The sequence below is a fragment of the Penicillium cosmopolitanum genome, assembly GCF_028827165.1.
Source record: "Penicillium cosmopolitanum strain IBT 29677 chromosome Unknown utg000005l:1.0-4006212.0:1.0-4009387.0, whole genome shotgun sequence".
NCBI lineage: Eukaryota > Fungi > Ascomycota > Eurotiomycetes > Eurotiales > Aspergillaceae > Penicillium > Penicillium cosmopolitanum.
Window position 1 is genome coordinate 2,485,406 of NW_026622675.1, and position 20,811 is coordinate 2,506,216.

Sequence of the window (20,811 nt, forward strand, 5' to 3'; positions counted from 1 at the left end):
ATGATCATGATCACATGCATATTCTCATGTTCTCACTTGTGGAGTAGGCCTATGTATTTGCCATCCACGGCTTTCAAAGGTTACTTTTATACTGAAATCCATAGACTACATCCATGACAGATACACAGCAAAGTCAAAAAGAATCATCAATTCTGAAAATATGTACTCGAAAGAAGATCTATGTATAGAGTTAAAATTTGCCTTTGCAGTAAGCATGTGGTGAAAATGAGGCATAAATCAGTGACATCAATAGCAGACATCAATCAATCGCAAGGGCGAAAGACAAAAACCACCACCCGAAAAAGAGAAAAGAGAAAAAGATGCAACACCGACGCTACCAGACCACCCAAACCAATCAAACCCAAACCAAACCCTGAACCGAAGAAAAAAAAAAATTCATCACGCGTTCGCAGAAAAGCACGAGAAATAATCGTTCAAAATCCGACTCCGAAGAATCCAGTTGCGCTGAACCTGGAACCCGGAACCTGGAACCTTGAACCCCGTCCGTAAATTATAGAAACAAACATTCAAAAGGAAAAAAGAAAGGAAGAGTAAGAAAGTGTAAGAGTAAGAGAAAGAGAAAAGGTAAAGACTAAGCCATAAGCCGAACCGAATTCCCCATCCCATCCCATCCCATCCCATCCCATTTTGGCGTACATTCACATTCACATTCACATCACACTCAAGTTGACAAAGAACCATTCGTTTCCGAGACTGAACCAGCAGTATTCGTTGACTCGCCTACCGGGGTGGTAGTACCAGTACTATCCGAAGAGATCTCATTGGCACTGGAATTGCCATTGCCATTGACGGGAGAAGCACTGCTAGCCAGCTTAGCCTCGGCCTCAACCAGCTTCGTGGTAGTTTGCTCGAGAGTAAGTTTCAAAGCCTTGATATAATCAATGGCCATTTCCACGGCACTGGCTTTGCTGATGGCTTGATTGGCGGGCTTTTCCTTCTCCTTGTCACTAGGCTTGATACCAGTTAAAGCAGCCTCTTTGGCCTGTTTGGCTTGGACAAATTCGGGTGGAATTAATGCCTCGATTTCCTTTAAAGCGTTGTTGATTCTGTTTCGACGCCCTTGCTCGGCGAGTTTGTGGTTCGTGCGCTTGGAACTTAAGTTCTCCGCGAGTGTTTCTGGGTATGAGACGCCTGATGGTAATGTTCCGTCTAAGATGTGCTGGTAATTTGACTTGGAAGCTAGGTAAATTGCGTCTTGTGTCAAACCTGTACCGCGGGGGGAGAATTGTTAGTGTCAAGATTTCAAGGCGTGGCGTGAACGGACTAGTTTCACTTACTGTCGCTACCACGCATCATCGGCTGGATGCTGGGACTAATCTTTGGCCGCAATTGAGGGCTTGCGTGTGTGGAGCTCACGCTGGGGCGTTTCCGACTGGAGATCGACGATCGGGATGGGTCTGATCGTTTCGGTACCGGTCCACTGGGCGATGGCATGGCCATTGTACGTGGACTCAAAGCAACAGATCCCGTTCTGTCTGTTGCGGCAGACCTGGGATCCAAGGAAGGAGTCAAATTGGCAGAGATTGCCGGGCTGGGCGCACTCGTGCGGATACTCGTGTCGATGCGGTTGATCTGAGGACGTGGCTGCAAGGCCGGCGCGGCGGCCTCTGGAAGAGAAATATCCTCCATGAGTTCGTCATGGCTTTCCAATTGCGCTCCGCCGAACTGTCCCGAGGATTCTAGGGCATGCTGCGAACGCTGAATGCGCATCAAGGTTGCCGGGGTGGCAGCGGTTCCGGGAGACTGGGGTGGTTGCGCTGCGATAACAGGGGATCTTCGGGGCGCTGGCAGAGCTGGTGGGGGCATCAGAGGTTCGGACAAGGGCTCTGGCGAAACGGAATCCTGACCCGATCCTTCAGTGCTGCTTACTTGTAGAGAGCGCACATCATGATTTTGCGGCTTGGCCAATTCATGTGTTAGGCTGTTGTAGAACTCCTCCGAGGTTGGTGTCGACTTCCCCTTGCTGCGCTGATTCTGCGCACGGAGTGAAGGCGATTGTTTGACCTTACTCCTGCCACCGGGAATCCGCGAGGAAGCAGCTGTGGACCCCCGCCGGCGGTTGGTCTTGCGGATGATACTAGGGGATGGTGGCATAGAGGTTCCTGGGAGGAAGTTGACTTCGGCACTTGACGGGACGAAGCCCACGTCTGATACCTGGCGAGCGTGGTATGCGTAGGCATTATTAGAACTGCTGGAATTTTGTGCCTCGAGAGCAGGTGAAGTGAGGGGAGTGAAGTATTCTCCGGGTATCGTATATTCGGGCAGGCGGAATTGGTTCTCCAGCGGAGTCATCGCGGGAGATACTAGCGGGGTGTAAAGTGCCTGGTTTAAGGTTAGGAAGAGGTCGGAGGGAAAAGAAGGGTCAATTGTTCAGGGGTCTAACACATACCTGCTCCTCATTGATACGCGAGTAGCGATCGTACATCTCCGAATGGTCGTCCTGATGGGAGTACCGGGCGGCATTGCCGTGTAACTCCATGCTATTAGGGGTCGGAGGAATAGCTTGTTGTCCCTGCATGTAGGAGTGATTTGCCGAAGACTGTGAGGCATCCTGGGCACAGAATCCCGGGGTCATGCTGGGGGTCGAATAAGGTATCGGGCCGGGGTGTGCGTGCGACTGTGACTGCTGCGGCTGCGACATGGTGGGATGACCGGTGAAATCCATAGCCAGTCCTTCCATTGATGTAAATGGATGCGATCGTGGGTCGGAGGACATCTCGGGAGCGGAGGTGGTGGGAGGAACAAGGACATGTTGCTGCTGCAGCTGAGAATGTGAGTGTTCCTGTCCTGGTGCTGGTCCTGGCCCGTGCCCCTCAAGATCGGGGAAGTGCATATTGAACTCCAGGAAATTGGAGAACTCATCATCTCCTGGCGGGGCAATGAGGGGATTTTCCTGTAACTGTTCAGGCCAAGACATGGCGGGTTGCTGCTCCATAATGGCGTCTCTTGTGTGTCTTTTTTGCTGGCCCCAGAGTGGTCTCTCGCACACTTTTTTAATGAGGCCAATCGGAGAGGGGCGGGCGGGGGTATCACTTCACGATGAAGAGATAAGCAAGTGAGATTGAAATCCCCAATACCAGGCAGGATAAAGAAAAGAGAGAGTCACAGCGATGTCAGGGGAGACAAGGGGAGAGGGGTGGGTGAACCAGGGAGTGAACCAGAGGAACCGAGAACTCTGGGCTAGAGAAGGACTAGAGAGTGGGTGGAGAGGTGCTCGCCTCGGGCGGAGACGGTTGATGTTACCGGCCTTTTTCTTTTTTGGTCCTTAACGCGCTAGAGGCGCGTATGCGAGGAAGACTGAGTGCATCATGAGATCGCCTAGTCATTTTACGATCTAGGCAACTTTATATTGGTATTCAACCGATGTAATATTATACTGCAATAGTACCCCATTTCCAATCCCCAAGATCTCAGCATACAAACCCACACAGTCCACTTGCCACTCTCCACCAAATCTTTTTCCCAAAGTGCCGAGTGGAGAGCGAAATGCTTTTTCCCCGAGCAAATCTGGGTACATCTGGGTCTGGTCTTGGCATTGTCAGATGCAGGTCACGTGAGGATCAGGTGCATGTCACGTGTTACCTCTAAACCACACCCATCTACCTGACCCCCCCACTATACTGCACCCTTGGACCTTAGCTGCCATTTGCCTTGGCCTTGGCCTTGCTATATTGCCAGCATCGGCTTCACTTCCCAGTTGACATCTCCCCCACCGTTGTTGTCCACTCCCCACCACCACCACAATGCTGGTCTTCATCTTCGCACTGCTTTTCCAGCTCGCAGCTGCATCCCTCACAATCAGCATTCCCCCCTCAACAAACCTGCCAAACCCTCACGTCCTCCCCGCAACTACTCATGCCACCCTCACCACCCTCCCCCAAGAGGACCGACATGACCATATCCTAACGACACCCCTCACCCGCTCTTCAACCCTAGTCTTCCGAAACATTCCCTCCGGCGCACCCGAGTCATATATCTTGGAAATTCGCTCCGCCGGATTCGTCTTCGCCCCCTACCGCGTCGACGTTGCGGCCGACGGGTCTATCTTGGGTATCTGGGAGACTTTCCGCGGTAACCCCTGGGATAATCGTGGCGCGGAGAAATATGTCGTCGACGTCGCCAATAAGAGAACCACCAATGTGGTCGTTGAGGCGAAGATTCTGGGTCGGAAGGGTTTCTATGAGGAGCGTGCTAAATGTGAGTATTCATTCCATGGACTCTCCTTCCTCTTCCCCCCGCCCCCGGCCGTGAGGGTATCAAGTACTGTACAGCACTGTATATTAACATATAAATCTCCTAGTCTCACCCCTCAGCCTCGTCAAGAACCCAATGATTCTCCTCGCCATCGTCGCCCTCGTCTTCACCCTCGGCATGCCGAAACTCATGGAGAACAGTACGTGCTTCCCTCACAAATATCTTTCTTACACCCACCCACCCACCCACCCACAAACAGACACATTCAGAATAGAATTCCCTTCTAACATATCATCAGTGGACCCCGAAATGCGCGCCGAATTCGAGCAACAGCAACGCTCTTCGCCCATCTCAGGTGCTAGTAGCGCCATGGCTGGCGGCGGCTTTGATCTGGCCGGTTGGATGGCTGGTACCACGCCTAAGCCCAGTCCCGCTGCCAATGCGGAGGGTAGCGGTGGTGCTACGGGTCGGGAATCTGGTGGTTCTGCGCGGCGACGTGCTTAGAGGGTCGAAGATATTGACCAGATACTGCACTGGTTTGGTTTGGTTTGATTTATGGCTGTTTAAAGCCTATCAAATTCTAAATTCCTGCTTGATAATGTACAGTTAAGTTACTCGTTATACAATAAGGTCCAGAGTGACTCGATTGGAAAAATTTGCCTCATATCCCATAAACGTAAATCATGATACATCGATGCGCGGCTTGAAAGACCGAAAAAAAAGCAAGCAAAAAGCAAAATAGCAGAACAAATAAGGTAAACGCAGGAAATTCCACAGTTTACCTCCACCGGAGCTGATACCCGATACCATATGTACGCCGAACCCATAAGAACTCAACTCGACTCAACTGAAGCAATAGCAATCCAAAAGCAAAGCAAAGCCATGCGACGAAATGCAAAGCGACGCAAAGCAAAGCAAATCATCTAGAAATCACCACCACCATCAAAATCACCACCACCACCACCATCATCATACCCACCACCATTATCATAATTGTCATGATCCTCATGATCATCAATCGCATCCGCAATCAACATTCCACCCAACAACCCACCACCAACACCCAGTGCCGCCGCACCAGCCGTCCCCATTCCACCACCACCCGTTCTCCGCTGCGGCTGTTGCTGATAATACCCCTGCTGCGGGGGATATCCACCACCATATCCCTGCTGCGGGTAGCCCCCATATCCTCCCTGCTGGGGATATCCACCGTATCCCATAGGCGGGCCTTGTTGGGGATAACCACCACCATACCCACCACCATAACCACCCTGCTGCTGCGGATAATACTGCTGCTGTTGTTGCTGGTATGGTCGTGATGAACTTGAACCCATACCCGAGCTACCAGAAGCCTTGCCCATCAATTTACTCAAAAACCCACCCTTACTGCGCTTCTGCTCCGGCATCGGACTTTGACTTTGTGATCCGCCAGCGTAGGGGGGAGTGTTCGACTGCGGCTGGGCATTGTTGTTATTGTAATAGTCCGATGAAGCACCTGGCCCCCCTCCTCCGACGTCTCGGGTCCCCGCGCGAGCATCTTCCTCGGCTTGGAGCTTGGCAGCTAGTTTAGCGTCTTCATCCATGCTGGAACTGCCGTGGGGTCCCGAGGGCCCGTTGGCGGGGTTGTAGGGGTTATTCGAGGCCATGGCGCTTTTCTTTCTCCTGCGCTGGCGCTTGCTAGGGCGGATGGGTCGGCGGGACCGCTTTGTTCGTATGGTGGGAGCTCTGAGGTTGAGGGTGGGGGAGGGCCTGGAGGGGCGGAGGTTGTTTGTGGGTTATCCCATTGGGATTTTCCGGTTGCGAGGTTGACGAAGAACCTGGGGTGATTGTGTTAGTTTGGCGTTTCTTGGAAGGTTGGGTTGGTCAGGGAAGGGAAGCTGGACGTACCAGGCCTTGTAGCGATCGTCATATTGTGCTTTCCAACCGTCCGGGACGGAGGGTGGGGGAGGCCCGGGGGGCGGGGCAAAGGACGACATAAAGTGACACTGACGATGGATGGAATGAAGGGAAAGAAGGGGTTCTCTGTATGGTAGGGAGAAAACTTGAAGTAAGATTGAGGGATTGAAAAGGTGGGAGGAGAGAGGGAGGAGGTGGAATGGAACGGGACTATAAACGACCGGGACTAGTTGGGTTCTTGGCCCTTGGCTTTATGGAGTAATCAGTACGGAGTAAGCGGGCACATTCCCGCAGGCAACGCAATTGGTGGCTGTGCTCCGTCGCCATTGTGGCAGTGCGACGTCATACTTGGTGGATTTGGAATGTTCTACGCACCCTTGAATTAATGCACCTGCCTACGGAGTATAGTGTATTACTTCCAGGGTTCTAATTGTGGCTTTCAAGTTTGGTCAAGTTCTTTGCCACTTTCTATGTTGGGCGGGGAAGCTTGGCATGCAAGTATCCGCATAGATACAACGATATACATACATCTCAGGACAGTTTCCTCCACCCGAGAGGCATCTCCCGATTCAAGTTCTGCATATATACTAACGAACAGAGAATTGTGTGTGTTTCATTATAAGAAAGCGATCACAACAATACAATGATGGGCTATTGCTCAACGTATTAAGAATTTTGTTTCGAGAGAAAAATTGTCTTGTGAGGGTCCTCTTGAGAGCAATACCTACACGTGAGATATCACTGAAGAGCACAAGCCCTACGAAAGGCTATACGCCATATGGTACTGCATACAGAGGTGGCATTTGGCTCGCCTTCTTGATCTAAACATTCAGTGAGGTCTGGATCTGTGCTAGGTGATATTTGGTTCTAGGTTTTGCGCTCCCAGGCACGCTATAAATTATTCCTAGGAGTAGTAACCAAAACTCCCAGGACACCACCTCTCATTCCCGGAGCTATACAGTTCACTCCAAGGAGCTGTAGGCCCTCCGAGAATTATAATTCTCACCCCTGGGAGCAAATTAATAGCGTGGCTGGGAACTGTGTCCTATATTCTTGGGTCGTATATGATTCCACAAACGTGAGTGTCTCGTGGTATAAGATGTAGGATCTAGAATGAGTAATCAATATTAGAAATATAAATTGGACTCGGGCAATATGAAGAATATGTGGTTAACTGGCAAGAATATTGTGTCTTTACACCGATTGAAGAGAGAAATGATGTTGATATACGATAAAACGCAACGGGTACATTTGCAAGTTAACTCAACGGTGCTTTCTACGACAGGTGTTAGTAGAATAAACGGAATATCATCGACTAGCCGATGACTGGAGAAAACACAAGGGTCAATAGGCAAGCAAACTTGTAGCCGGCGATTAACCAACTAAGTGGATGTCTTAGGAATCCGAGTACAGTATGGTAAACGGATTCATTAATTCATTTTTTTGTTAATAATAGTGAAAGATCTAGGGTGTTTATTAGATAATATTGGCTAGACAACAGTCTCCACTCTAAATCACGCGCATTTCCTAATACCAAGAAACCCCTGAGTACACGGTAAGAATTTGTTTCACCCTACTAGCTAAGCTAGATGTCGTTCGAACGTAAACTAAATACTCATCCATGCGAGTACATAACTGTTGTGGCTTCATATAGTTCCAAATATTCCACACCATGTATCCAAAACATCCATGCATGAGCCCAACCTTATTCTTTTCTCAGTTGAATATCCGGCCGTCACTACTGTCAATCAACGCTCCTGTAGCAGACCGGTCCTTCATTGAGTAGATGTACGCCTCGGCCACATCCTCGGGCCAACCCAACTCTCCAGTGAGGAGAACATCTTGCCATCTCCGTTTGTCCTCCTCCGACAACCGGCTTAGAAGCGGGGTCTGCACGACTCCCGGGGATACCACATTGACCCTGATAGGTGCCAGGTCTTTCCCCATGCCAAGACGCATGCCCTCCTGGCCAGATGCGAATGCGGCGAGGACGGACCAGCCTTTGTCCGGTCGCCGTGCCATGGACCCGGCTGTGATCGTGATTGAGGAGCGATTCGAGATGCGCAAGTACCGTGGGGCGAGCTTTCCAATTATCAAGGGAGCCAGAAAACGGACCGTTCCTGACTTGACAATGGACTCTGCTGTGGAGTCTTGGAGGGGTACAACCTGGAGAAGATCTCCTGCAGTAAAGACGACATGATCAACGAGTCGTTCCATACCATCTGTACTACCGTTGGTCGCACGTTCAAAAAGCTGTACGAGATTCTGTTCCAACGTCTCGACAGACCCGAGATCGCATACAGCTCCGTCAATGCGCCGATAAAATTCCTCCGTAGGGTAAGACTGCTTCAAGTCCGATATGGCCGAATCGACGTGAGCTTGTTTCGAGCTTGTGACAAAGACAGAAGCGCCATGCTCCAAGGCAGCGGCCGCGACAGCAAGACCAATACCAAGGGTTCCGCCAAAAAGAACCACTCGAGAGCCCTGAAGCTTGTTGATGGACTTGAACTTTATCTCACTCATGTTGAAAAGATGCAATGGGAATGGTATCTTGAGCGAATTTCTTTGCCCATGGTATTAGCAATGTTCCACGAGTTAGCCAAGAAAAAGCTCACCTTCAACAGAAGAAGCACAGAGGGGGAATGAGAGCTATTGTTGCTATTTTTTGTGTTACTGCAATTGATAAACGGTGACAATTTAAATGTTTGATAACCGACAAGCCACAAGATACTGGACTGATCATCGGCCGTTAAAGTTTCCTAAAATAGCAAGACACCGAGAAAATCTCGGGTGGGTTTCACGTACACGTCATGAACGGAGGCATTATACGTGCTGAGTGTGTCTAAATTGCAATTTGACATTGTGTATTTATGGAATTATACATTTGTCGTGCTCTCACGAGGTCCATATTATCATACGAAGATCAATAATACGCTCACCGATATCACTCGGAATGGAAGTCTCCACCACATCTGCCCTTTGAATTTGCTTTCAATTCAAACTCAATACCCCAAGAAGACTGTGTCTCGAAGCATACATATCCACATTGAATAGTCTCGGACTGTTTATGAACCGATTTTTAATGAATCTGAAAGTCCGAGCATTCGGAACTTAGTGATGATCACCAAGCCATGTCTATATAGCTGACGTGTTGTTGAACATAAATGGATAGTTGACCCGAAGAGCAATTTTCTCGGCCGCAGAAGGACAATTCACATCAAGAGCTCATGACTGTATGAGAATTTTGAGGTATAAAACCCCGCCCTGCTCTTCAGGCTATCCTTTACATTCATACCCATAATACAACTGATACAAAACGGTGGCTAATATGGCGGATGTACTAAGCGATGTCGCTATTATTGGCGCCGGACTCGGCGTAAGTCATTTTCTATTGGAGACCCGGGTGCTTGAAATTTTCATTTGCCTTTCAATTATTTGATCTGACGATCAAATAGGGAGCTGCTCTTGCAATTGCTCTCAGCCGAAGAGGCATTCCTTGCCGAATATACGAGTCTAGGAGCGAAGATTCTGAGACATTTGGCAGTGGAGTGACTTTAGGACCAAACGGATGTCGTGTCCTTGATAGACTTGGTATTCTGCCGCGGGTGGCAACCCAGAGTTATCAGACAGAGTACCATGTCTTGAAAGACGCCGAAGGTACCACAGTGAATAAGACAAATCTGGCCATGGAAAGACTCTATGGGTACAAAGGGCTTCGAATTTACCGCCAGGCCCTGAAGCAAGAATTAAGAGCGGTTTTGAAAGAGCATTCCGTCCGTGTTGAGTACGATGTGAAATTTGAAAAGGTGATTGAGGAGGCCGAAGATAGTGTTACCTTCCTCGTCAGCGGTCGAACGGAGCGCGCCTCCTTGTTGATTGGGGCTGATGGAATTCACTCGACCGTGCGCAAGCATCTTACCTCGGCGGTACCTGACTACATGGGTCTGATCTGTATCTACGGTCATCTACCAACAGATCGTGTTCCGTGGCTGATTGAAGAAGCCGAGAAATCTTGCACCATTCAAGATGATCCGGGGGCTTTATTCATGATTCCCGAACTGCATGATGGATCCGATTTGATGGTTGGTCGACAATTTCCTCATCCGGCACTTGATCGTGCTGGCTGGAACGCCTTGGCGGAAGACAAAGACAAACTTTACGCTCTGATGTGTAAGGATTACGAGCGATGGGGGCTTCCAGCAAAATATCTCATGGAACTACTGTCAACAAGGAAAGAGGGGCTACTACTCTGGCCGTTCTACCGTATGCCGAAGCTTCCACGCTGGGCATCGTCAGCTGGACGGGTCATTCTCATTGGCGACGCGGCCCATGCAATGCCTCCTTCCTCAGGCCAAGGTGTCAATCAAGCACTGGAGGACGCTTCTACGCTAGCTGTTCTATTGAGCTCTTTACATGGCCCGACATCCCTCAACAAGACGCTAGACTTCTGGTGGAATCTGCGCCAACCTAGAATCGATGCAATTCTCAAGATGACCGATGAAACAAACAAGAAGAGGCTGTCCAAGTCCCAGAGATTGGTTCTGGAACAAGGAATGGGGATCACAGTCAGTACGAGCAGCCATCCGATGATCTAACATGGCTGTATCTACCGACCATGGATGAAGATATTGCCTCATGGATTACTGCTCACACCTTGTCATAATGTCATTCCAAAAATACAAGATTTATTACTTTTCAAATGGTTCGATTTAGCCAATGGCTCCGTGAAGTGATATACTGGGAGGTGCGGATGCTACCATCCGATACCGAGCAGATGAGATGAACCGTGGGGTGCACGAAGCGGGTGTAGATTGGATGAAGGATACTGAGGCTATCTACATACGAAGTGGTGCGGGTAGAGTCGGCACCTGAGTGCCTCAGGTTACTCGGTCCTCAGTATGATACAATTCCTGAAGTAGTAATTCTCTCGGCCGCTTTCAGGGATATAATGAAAATCGAATACTTAGATTTCTTTTACTTTATGCACCTCGGACTACCTCGGACACTACTGATGCCGAGTTGACAAATCAAATCTCATTTCCTTGCGCGTATGAAATTTCAGATAGAAAAGCCTTCTAGGTACATGTGATGTTTGATGTTTTCTACTATAGTACATATTCACGCTGGTCGCCTATCACTCGTATATCCCTTCACGTTTGCCCCATAGTTAGCGCCACGCATCACCAAACCTGCAGTCGGTGTGACGCTCTGCACCGTATCGAGCGTAGTTATGCTCCGTGACTTGAGAGAGAATTCGATTCTTGGCTTGTGAATCCATGAAGAATACATTAAGATATTTGTGCCTTGAGACCGTATTTGGTAGGGATCGTCATGGGCCGGCCGAGAAACTTTCCATTCTGGGCTAACCGTGGAATCTCCCATAAAAATGACCAAATGACGCAAAAGTCTTCACGTCTTCAAATGGACTGCCATCTGTCGAATACCCTTGGAGGAAGAATTGGTCCGCTGGGCTATGCAGCATAATGTCCGGGTCGAACAACCACCTGGAATCTAAGCGGGTAGAACAAGATAGCGTCGCTCGCCTTCATGGTGGCGGGAAACGCAAGCTCTCGAATGTGCCTGGGTTTGCACGACTAGATCTGAACCGGCGAAGAATTATGAGAAACCGTGAAATACAAGCATGTTACCAATGTCGGTCGAGAAAAACCAAATGCGATCAATCTAAACCTCGTTGTCAGAAGTGCTTAGCGCATCATCGCACTTGCAGCTACCAAGCCAGTGACGCCGAGATAGGAGACTTGTTTGATCCCTTTAAGAAGTCCGATCCTCCACCTATAAATGACCAACCTGCCAGTCCATATGAGGGCGCCCCGCAGAAGATGGACGCTACGGTCCGACTCAATCAGCTAGGTCATCTCAGAGCCGGCAACAACATCCAGTCTCGGTATTACTCGAGTTTGTCATGGATGACCGCGACAGAAAATTTCGAAGTTACGACACCTCTGTCTGGAGAAGAAATAAGTTCGGATGTGACAGGATCATGCGAGTTAGCTTCACCACCTGGATATGTCCAACGTCACGTAAATATACCAGCAGAAAACCTCGACGCTTTCCTTCAAAATCACGAGGTAGATTACCTCATTTCGTGGTACTCAAACCATTGTCATTTCTGGCATCCTATTTTTGATATTTTTAAGATCACAAAATCTCTTCATACCTTCCGACGGCAGCAGAAAGCCCCGCCAACCTTCCTGGCGCAGGTGGCAGCGATTTGCTACACAGCAACCTGTTCAATAACTGCTTCTGGGGAGCTCCGATCGCCGAGTCTAACCCCAGCGTCAACTTGGCGAAACATGACGGAGCTTTTCCTTTCATTATCTGACTACCCTCTCCGTCCATGCCTTGATACCGTGCGAGCTGCATACCTCCTTGCAACGCCGAGCTCCGCGGAAGAAAACGCATTTCTTGATCCTGGTCCGTTATGTGTCCTCTTGCGAGTAGCGCAATCTCTTGGTCTCCATCGAGATCCATCCTCCTTTGGTTTGCCACGTTGTGAGGCTGACTTGAAGCGGGTGTTATGGTGGTCAATTCATGCTCTGGAAGTCTCCTATTCTGTGTCTCATGCGCTGCCACCAATAGTACATCATGGAACTTTCGACGTGAAGGTCATCAACAGTGAAGGCAGGTCGTATCGCAAGCTGATCAGTACTATCTCGCGGGTAAGCGTTGTGATGTCGAAAATTTTGTATGAAATATATGGCACCCGTCAGCCGATTTATGCCGTGATCCGGAAACTGGGCGAGGAAGCCGCCCAGACCTGTACTGACGAGGCTGAGGATCATCAGCTGCCTCATATCGCGGCACTTGATAGATTCATTGATCTAAGTCAACGGATGTGTTGTTCAAAAATGGTTTATATTCTTCATCAGCCATTCTTGCGATCTACACAATGGCCCCGGGATTCCAGACCGAGGGCCATTCGGGCTTGTCAAGACTATATCGAAGCTTTCTTGGCTAGTTTCACCGACCCCGCCTTAACATGCTACCGCTGGGTTCTGAATCACTTTAATGCTATACACCCTTGCGCCATTTTGCTGCAGGATCTTATCCAAAATCCCCTGTCTGCCGAATCAACTACGATCCGCGTGACGGTCGAAGCATGCTTTTCAACCCTTTCAACAGATTTACATTACAACCTGATGAGGCTTTCAACGCTTCGTTCAAAAGCGTGGGCCACGAATCAATGGATCCCGGAAGAATCCATGGCCTCAGCTTCCGTGTTGGATGCCAGTCTTTCCGATTGGGATCCCCTTTTTGCATCCCTTATGTGGGATGATTTCTCACTGCAGGGCATCTAACATCTCCCAATTGCCTTTTGTTCTCTTTTATACCGTCCAGCCTATGAGGTCATGATTGTTTTCCCGGTATCTCTTATCATCGGGCGATGCAAGGGACCAGATATAAAGGGACGCTCATTTACGCGCATGTATCTAGTTCTTCGTGATCAATCAATCTAAGTTACTACCGGATACCTTTCGGGTTGTTCTTCCTTCAGTCTCATCTCTTGTGACAAATATCCTACAATTAGGGGAGCTCTTCGGACTGACCTACTTGGCGCTCTATCTGGCACATCATTTCGAAGCTACTCAATAGGATCCGAGCCCGTGTAAGGCTTTGCCCAGCAACGGTACAATTGAGAGTCGATACTTAAGGATTACGAGTGATAGATATCACGTACGACCAAGGATAACGTCACACCTGGTAAGTTGATGACCAACCGTCTGACCACTCAACGTGACCAGTTAGCAACGCGTAACATACCAACAAAAGAAATGGTCGAGTACGAGGGTAGTTATCCAAATGTAGCCCTTGATATCGGGGGTTCAAGTTGACAAGCGATTTTATCTTTCATGAAAGGCTTTTCTTCAACGTTCTGTAATAAGTGCTTTCATTGTCCTAGCAAAGGAGCTGTTCACTTACATGACTGGAGCATAACCATAAGAGATAATAAGGAAACCGCGATTCCACCCGTATCCCTTCTCACATCAGCTCTCGCCATACACAGGCACGCGTGCGCGCATTTCCCCGATCATTCCCATACATCAAGCCGTCGAGGAATATTAGCATCAACGAATTTGTTCTCCGGCCACCAGTAATCTTCTTCCATATCTTCGCTGCTGCATTTACACTCCGATAAAGCCGGACACGGATCAATGAACGAGGATGACCCTTCTGTTTCGGAGGTCAAATCAATAATAGGGGCATCGATTGTTAAATCGATAATCGGGGTGTCGGTGCAATTCGAGGCAATTGTTAGATCAATGATTCCCTCACCTAATTTAGTGATGACAGCGTTAATTCTTTTTTTTGGTATCGCGTTTTGCCTTCTGTACTGTCCCTGTCTTTGTCCTTGTCTTCGACTTTGGCGTTGACCTCTTTGAAGCTGATGAAGGACAGCTGGAGGCAGAGCTCGAGGTACCGCTTTTGCTGATGCCACCTCCATTGCGATCTTTCCCACGCTCACGCTGAATATGATTGACCAGCTGGGAGCGAGCCTTCGCAATATCAAAAAACGCTTGGACATTTGTCTTTGCTTCATTGTCAAGATTGTGTCGGTCCTTGACAGGTGGTCCGTCAAATTGGCGTAGTCGGTACTTCTCCAGTAGTGGGACATTTCTTGGATTCTGTCCTTGCTTAAGGCCTCGAGCCCAGGCAGCATAGGGTCCAACATATCGTGGTCCCTGGATTGGGCCGTACACTGGGTGTAACGAAAGTTGACCAGAGTGCAGAAGCTCGTTTGCATACGAAATGAGCAACGGTGACGATTGATACTCGTAGTACGCGGATGCAGGAGCGTGGAAGAATTCCATCTCGGCCGGTTCAGGATCTGAGCAGGGTCCTGATGAGAGAACGTGAATTCCTCCACCAGCTTCGCCGATAAGAAGATGAGATTTATCGTCCGAGAAGAGTCCTCTCGTTATCCCTGCGGTGAAACTTGCAGTGTTCCCCACTAAGACATCCTCGGGGGAGCGTCGAATGTCCCACTGTTTCAGAACACCATCTGAACTACCGGTATAGAACTGGTCAATGGTCGTACCCCACAAAGCAGCTCCAACACCATAATCATCATTCTCCAGCTGGTGGTATTCCAGGCTGACTGGCAGTACCGAAGGACCGTGTGACAACTTGTGGAGCATCTTGTCCGGAATTCGCTCATCCCATACATATGTACTTCCATCGGTACAACTGGCAGTGATATAGAAGCCCGTCGGGCAGAATGTCACCTGGTTGATGTCATATGCTGGGCAAGGGAATCTGCTGGTGACTACCGAGCTGTGGCTCGATAAGTCATAGACCTGTACCACCGTGCGAGTGTCGCGAGGAAGCGGCAATCCTAATGTTGAACTTGCAGTCGCAAATTGCACCTCAGTGGGGCTCCAGGCGATATTAAATATGTGCTGTGAGTTTGGTACAACTTTCCGGGTGGATATGGACGATTCTTCGATACCCCAGACCTGAAGATGACCTCCAAGAGGCTCTTGAATTTCATCAGGTCTTTCCGCCACACCCATACCCCCTACTACCAAACGTCCCGCGGCAGATTCTTGACCCCAGGCAATGTCCGTGGCAACTAGATTCGTCTTTTGACGAGGTGCTCTCTGGACAGGGAGGGAGATGCGGCGAGTCCTGTCCCGAAGATCCCACAGATCGAACGACTTAGAAGCAGTTGCCAGAAGTTTTGGCGCATGCGTTGAGTAAGCCATTCCTATAACCTCGGAATCATGCTTCAGAGTTTCGACACAGGTGGCACTTTGATCGATATCCCAGATCTTGACGGTTTTGTCGTAACTCGCAGTAAACAACTGTTGTCCGATCCATTCCGAGTGAGTGACTGTCGTCCATCGATAATCATCATTGAATGGAGGAATGCTCGAGGCTGTGTGAGGTGTCATGCAATGACCAGGTATCTCAGTTAAGGAATTGCGGGTGAGATCGCCGAGAACCAGATTGTTTTTGCGATTGTATTGATCCTGCGAGATGGCACCCGCAGCAAATTTTGTCCCATCTGCTGACCATGCGAGGCTCACGACATCGTCTGATGCGCCTTTCCACCATCTCCACGGCTCGAGTTTTGAAGTCATTGTAGCGTAGATCGGAATGTCAAGTCTCCCATGGATTTCTTGAAAAAGATTTCGAACACGCTTCCGATCAGGGAATTTCAGGCTTATGAGACGAGGGTACGTGATAGATGACGGCAGTTTGGAGGGTATCCCGGAAGAAGGACGTATCTTACGCGGGGAGTGAGCGAGTGACCTTGAGTTTCGAGTACTTTGCCGAGACACTCGTCGAGATGTAGACTCCCCAGAGACTGGAGAGCTGTTTCCCTCATGCACTGCAACTTGAGAAGACATAATGAGCTATAAAAGGTTAGACAACCAGGGAATACTCCGAGATATCAGGATGGGTGTTCTCTCACCAGGAGGAACCAAAGCTAATTCGAAGGTATGAGACTCAAGCCTCCGAGCTTGAGATATGGCACATGCGGACTGGAGGAACCGGTATGGCAAAGTGAACCGAGGGTATGAGGATCAAGTCCCCGAGTATGAGATGGGGTGCATATGGGTGGTGAGGAGGTTGAGATCTCCGGGTGCCGGCAAAGTGAAGTGAATGAGGAAGGAAGAGCGGAAAGATACCAACCACATCGCATCTGCCTTGTACATAAAGTAGTAAACCGTAAAAACGAAGTAATAAATAATAAGAGTACACATTTTGGAAACATTATAAAATTCGAATTAACAAAAAGAAGAAGATAGAGAGGTATATCAAAAAATAAAATATATTTACAATCCGGCAACAAAGGCATCGTCGGTCTGGCCCTAGCTCGTAAGCTTCTGGCTTCTGAGCTCCCCACAGAGAGGAGAAAAAAAGGGACAGTCAGTTCCCTTTTGATTGTTGTCTAGTCGAGTCGAGGAACAAGAATAGCGTGTTCGAACAAGCATGTCGTGATGTTTTATGTTTGGCGATCCTTGACGGCCAAATTTACGCGCATGCACGGCTTCTCTGTTGGCATTCAACTTACTTACCAATAGCCCTACGCTTGCGCATCGAGACCATGGTATCATAGAGAACATCCTTGAAGGCGAAGAGGAATGCGGCAGTGATAGCACTCTGGGTAACCTTAGGGCCAATTCCTGTGTAGAAAAATAACATTAGCAAGGGCTTTGTCCCACTTGGCACAGCACACCACTCCGGTCAACAACTCAAAACTCACCCTTGTAAAGACCCTTCCACCCCTCCTCATTAATAATCCGCTTCAGACTACCATTCAAGCTCTCCTTAGGCCCATCCTTGCTAGCCACATGCGCACGACTCTTAATAGTAATGTAAGGGTACGTGATACTAGTAGCCAAGATCTTACCCAGCGCACCCAGATAAAAGGCATCCTTAGGCGTCATTCGTCGTCGCCGCTCAACCATATTCTTCAACTGTTCGAAAATAGTATACTGAAGAATCGGATTGATGACAAGGACCAGAGCAGGCAGTACACCCGCGAACAGCGCCTTAGGCCCCTCCTCACGAAGAAGCTGCATCAAGGTATTGAAAGTGGAAGCCTTAGCCTTCTTCGGCGCACCAGGAAGACCCTGTTCCTCAGACTCCGACTTGCGCGCCGTCATGCGGGTATTGATGACCCAGATAGGGTTGGTGATTAGGACCGTCGCGCTACCTGCGATGGCGCCGGCAATCATGGACTCGATTGTTGTGAGCTTTTTAGCGCGGCCGGCTGTGATGGCTGCTTTTTCGAAGGTGGAGCGCGTCCATTCGTACCAATAGTAGTAGACGAAGTTTGTGACGCTTATTCCGAATAGTGCGGACTCTCAGACCCGAGTAGAGGCCGGCGATACCTTCGCGCTGGACGATGCGGCGGACGGCATCCAGGGCTGTGGAGTGTGCTCGCTTGGACTCGACTTGGGCTCGTGTCGAGAGGGTGATTAATGGATATCTGTTGGGGAAGAGTGGATCTCAGTTATGTGTGTCCCATGGGGAAGGGAGATGGAGATGGAGTAGTGCGGGGGTGGTAGCGTACGTCAAAACCATTGAGAGAATTCCACCTCCGGCGCCGGCCAGTGCGTGTGCGATGTTATCGCTTTGCTGGATGGCTGTAGAGGGCGCTGGAGCTGGCGCGGGCTTTTGGTCACGCTGTTGAGACATGATGGCTTGATGGTTCTTCCTGGATGGATTTCCGAAAGGATGGCGGAGGTGTTGCGGGTTTGAGGGATCAAAGATCACGGAAAGGTGTTAGGTCAAGAGACAATAAGGAGCGGATGGGTATGTTAAGGAGGTAAAATCAAAAGAAAACCCCTAATGTCTTATGGTCAGGAGAAAAGGGCGCGATAATGATTCGGCTTGGAGGGAAAGAGGGAGTTCATGACGTTTTGCCGAGTGTTGTGCCTCGGCTGCCGGCCAACTCCACAGCGCATTCCGAAACGGCCGTGACAGTCCTGACAACCCGTGTATACTTGTCGATTCGATTGCCTGTCCCCCTTCCACATGGAGAATTAGCGTGAAGCTGAGGCGCGCAAGTCCCCACTGAACGTTCAACTGGCAGTTTGACGCTAGGAGAGGTATCGAATTATGAAGCCCGGGGCCCCGAGTCTTGCATGTGATCAGATCAGATCAGATCACGCTCCTGGCTCCACGGCTTTGCTTTACAGGGGACATTGTCATATGGTCATATGGAAAATGGTCGAGCCTCTGTAGAATGCAGCGACTAACTACAAGTCCCAGGGGACGGATTTACAACCAGCTGATACACTGATACACTGATACACTGATACGATGTAGCAAAAAGAAGAATTCCTAGAGAAACACAACAGTCGTCGCCATTAATTCATTCAGAAGAGATGAATCCAACCTACAAGACAAAAGAAAATAAAAAGAGAATAAAAGAAAAAGGAGGTCAAGGAGGTAAAGGGGGTGGAGAACAGGGAATGAAGGGCCAAAACAGATCAGATGCGGCCAGGGAAGAGAAAACACCGGCGGTAATCACGAAGCAAATCGAAGAACGATAGAACGCAGGGCCGTCTAAAGCACAGGAAGAGAGGAAGAAAGGTAGAGCCTTCCCGGAGCGGTGGCACTCGCGCAAAACGAATGGGCAAGCCTCGCCTCGTCCTGTCCTGTCCTGCCTCATCTTCGGTATTCCTACTGGAAATACCGACTGTCGCAGGTGTGTGTGACATGGGAAGCCTGGCTAGCCGATGAGATACCACGCCCGCTTGGGAAACCCTCATTCATGATGTAACATTGCGCCAAATGAAAACACCGCAACTGCACAGGGTCAGGTCAGGTCATATCGTCTAGCAGCAGCCGCCAGCGGATCCGGACTGGACGCCCTGGCCTTGGCCAACCTGCACAGTGGGCTTGTTGTTGACAGTGGCCGTTCCCATGCGCTCCTTGATCTGTCGGGCCATTGTCAAGAAAGCCTGCTCAACGTTGGAGGCGTTCTTGGCAGAGGTCTCGAGGAAGGGGATTCCCAGGCTGTCAGCAAATTCCTATAGACAAAAAAAAAAAAACAAGTTAGCACATGTAAGTTGACCAGAAGGCTTATCCCGAACTGATGCAGGGCGGAAGAAAGAAAAGTAGAAAGAGGTGCAGGGGCAGGTGCATACCTTCGCGACGGTGTACTCCACGACCTTCTTGTCCTCCATATCGCTCTTGTTGCCGACAAGCAGCTTGTTGACACCCTCGGTGGCGTATCGGTCAATCTCTTGAAGCCACTGCTTGACGTTGTTGAAAGAGTCCATGTCGGTCACATCGTACACAACACAGATACCGTGGGCACCACGGTAGTAAGACGATGTGATGGTACGGAAACGCTCCTGGCCAGCAGTGTCCCACTAGAATGCGCGCGTTAGCTAGATCGCTCCACATATCCATGCCTGATCTGAAGATAAAATTCTCATACAATCTGAAGTTTCACGGTCTTGCCATCGAGTTCGATAGTGCGAATTTTCTGCGACGTGCGTTAGCATTACATTGTTATTTCACCGGTAGCCCCGCGGGGACGGGACCAAGAGTTTCAACTCAAACGTACGAAGTCAACACCGATAGTCGAGATGTAGCTCTCAGTGTAGGTATCGTCGGCGAAACGAAGCAGCAAGCAAGACTTTCCAACACCGGAGTCTCCGATGAGGAGGAGCTTGAAGAGGTAGTCGTATCTATTTCGGTGAGGTTAGGTAAGGCTGATCAGATCGGCGAGATGGGATGGGGTTGCGATGATGGTGGGACAGCAGGATGGAGATACTCTGTAAAGTAAAGCACACGTTAGTTAGTTCAACCGCAAAGAATAACCTCAACCTCAACCCCAAACCCCAACCCCAACCAGGCGCGGGCGATGCCAAAGAAACGAGTTTGGGTGGCGGAGCCCGGTCTGGACACGGAGAGGGAGGTTTCAAAATAAACGGAGCAGTGGGACTTACCACTCGGGGTTCATGATGATTTGGTGTGTTGAGGAATCGAGTAGAAAGTCCAAAGCACCAGATCAGGACGGATATAGCCAAGAGACGAGAGATGAAAGATGGGGGTTGGTGGAGGGGACTGAATGATGAACGCCTGAAATGATAGGAGGTGCAGGAGGCCAGGCGCACCTGATGCGCAGCTTTGTTTCAGCGGCCACCGCCTTTGCTTGTGCTTGTGCCTGTGCTTTGATCCCCTGCACACTGCGGAGCAGGAGTGATACAA

At 49.6% G+C, this 20,811-nt stretch overlaps 9 protein-coding genes across 9 annotated transcripts; 3 read left to right on the top strand and 6 right to left on the bottom strand.

Moving 5' to 3' along the window:
• Positions 1-682: 682 nt before the first annotated feature.
• N7509_003936 (phosphate-sensing transcription factor PHO4) lies at positions 683-2,956 on the bottom strand (the record flags this gene model as incomplete). The annotated part of the gene is made up of 3 exons (XM_056628573.1): positions 683-1,227; positions 1,299-2,343; positions 2,411-2,956. The coding sequence occupies 3 exons, from the start codon at positions 2,954-2,956 to the stop codon at positions 683-685; spliced, it is 2,136 nt and encodes a 711-aa protein (XP_056491307.1).
• An 808-nt stretch (positions 2,957-3,764) lies between these two features.
• N7509_003937 (uncharacterized protein) lies at positions 3,765-4,719 on the top strand (the record flags this gene model as incomplete). The annotated part of the gene is made up of 3 exons (XM_056628574.1): positions 3,765-4,218; positions 4,322-4,414; positions 4,514-4,719. 3 exons carry the CDS (start codon positions 3,765-3,767, stop codon positions 4,717-4,719), a joined length of 753 nt encoding a protein of 250 aa, XP_056491308.1.
• Positions 4,720-5,138: 419 nt separating this feature from the next.
• On the bottom strand, positions 5,139-5,861 carry N7509_003938 (uncharacterized protein; the record flags this gene model as incomplete). Its single annotated transcript, XM_056628575.1, has 1 exon — positions 5,139-5,861. One exon carries the CDS (start codon positions 5,859-5,861, stop codon positions 5,139-5,141), a length of 723 nt encoding a protein of 240 aa, XP_056491309.1.
• Positions 5,862-7,827: 1,966 nt separating this feature from the next.
• Positions 7,828-8,634, bottom strand: N7509_003939 (oxidoreductase, short chain dehydrogenase/reductase family; the record flags this gene model as incomplete). The annotated part of the gene is made up of 1 exon (XM_056628576.1): positions 7,828-8,634. One exon carries the CDS (start codon positions 8,632-8,634, stop codon positions 7,828-7,830), a length of 807 nt encoding a protein of 268 aa, XP_056491310.1.
• Positions 8,635-9,439: 805 nt separating this feature from the next.
• On the top strand, positions 9,440-10,706 carry N7509_003940 (FAD-dependent oxidoreductase; the record flags this gene model as incomplete). Its single annotated transcript, XM_056628577.1, has 2 exons — positions 9,440-9,487; positions 9,567-10,706. 2 exons carry the CDS (start codon positions 9,440-9,442, stop codon positions 10,704-10,706), a joined length of 1,188 nt encoding a protein of 395 aa, XP_056491311.1.
• An 888-nt stretch (positions 10,707-11,594) lies between these two features.
• On the top strand, positions 11,595-13,430 carry N7509_003941 (Zn(II)2Cys6 transcription factor; the record flags this gene model as incomplete). Its single annotated transcript, XM_056628578.1, has 1 exon — positions 11,595-13,430. The coding sequence occupies one exon, from the start codon at positions 11,595-11,597 to the stop codon at positions 13,428-13,430; it is 1,836 nt and encodes a 611-aa protein (XP_056491312.1).
• A 731-nt stretch (positions 13,431-14,161) lies between these two features.
• Positions 14,162-16,214, bottom strand: N7509_003942 (WD repeat protein; the record flags this gene model as incomplete). Its single annotated transcript, XM_056628579.1, has 2 exons — positions 14,162-14,406; positions 14,552-16,214. The coding sequence occupies 2 exons, from the start codon at positions 16,212-16,214 to the stop codon at positions 14,162-14,164; spliced, it is 1,908 nt and encodes a 635-aa protein (XP_056491313.1).
• A 934-nt stretch (positions 16,215-17,148) lies between these two features.
• pmp47 (putative peroxisomal membrane protein Pmp47) lies at positions 17,149-18,282 on the bottom strand (the record flags this gene model as incomplete). The annotated part of the gene is made up of 4 exons (XM_056628580.1): positions 17,149-17,264; positions 17,345-17,945; positions 17,989-18,073; positions 18,158-18,282. The coding sequence occupies 4 exons, from the start codon at positions 18,280-18,282 to the stop codon at positions 17,149-17,151; spliced, it is 927 nt and encodes a 308-aa protein (XP_056491314.1).
• A 1,145-nt stretch (positions 18,283-19,427) lies between these two features.
• On the bottom strand, positions 19,428-20,563 carry N7509_003944 (Rab family GTPase YPT1; the record flags this gene model as incomplete). Its single annotated transcript, XM_056628581.1, has 5 exons — positions 19,428-19,622; positions 19,740-19,967; positions 20,036-20,083; positions 20,165-20,288; positions 20,553-20,563. The coding sequence occupies 5 exons, from the start codon at positions 20,561-20,563 to the stop codon at positions 19,428-19,430; spliced, it is 606 nt and encodes a 201-aa protein (XP_056491315.1).
• Between the last annotated feature and the right edge of the window lie 248 nt (positions 20,564-20,811).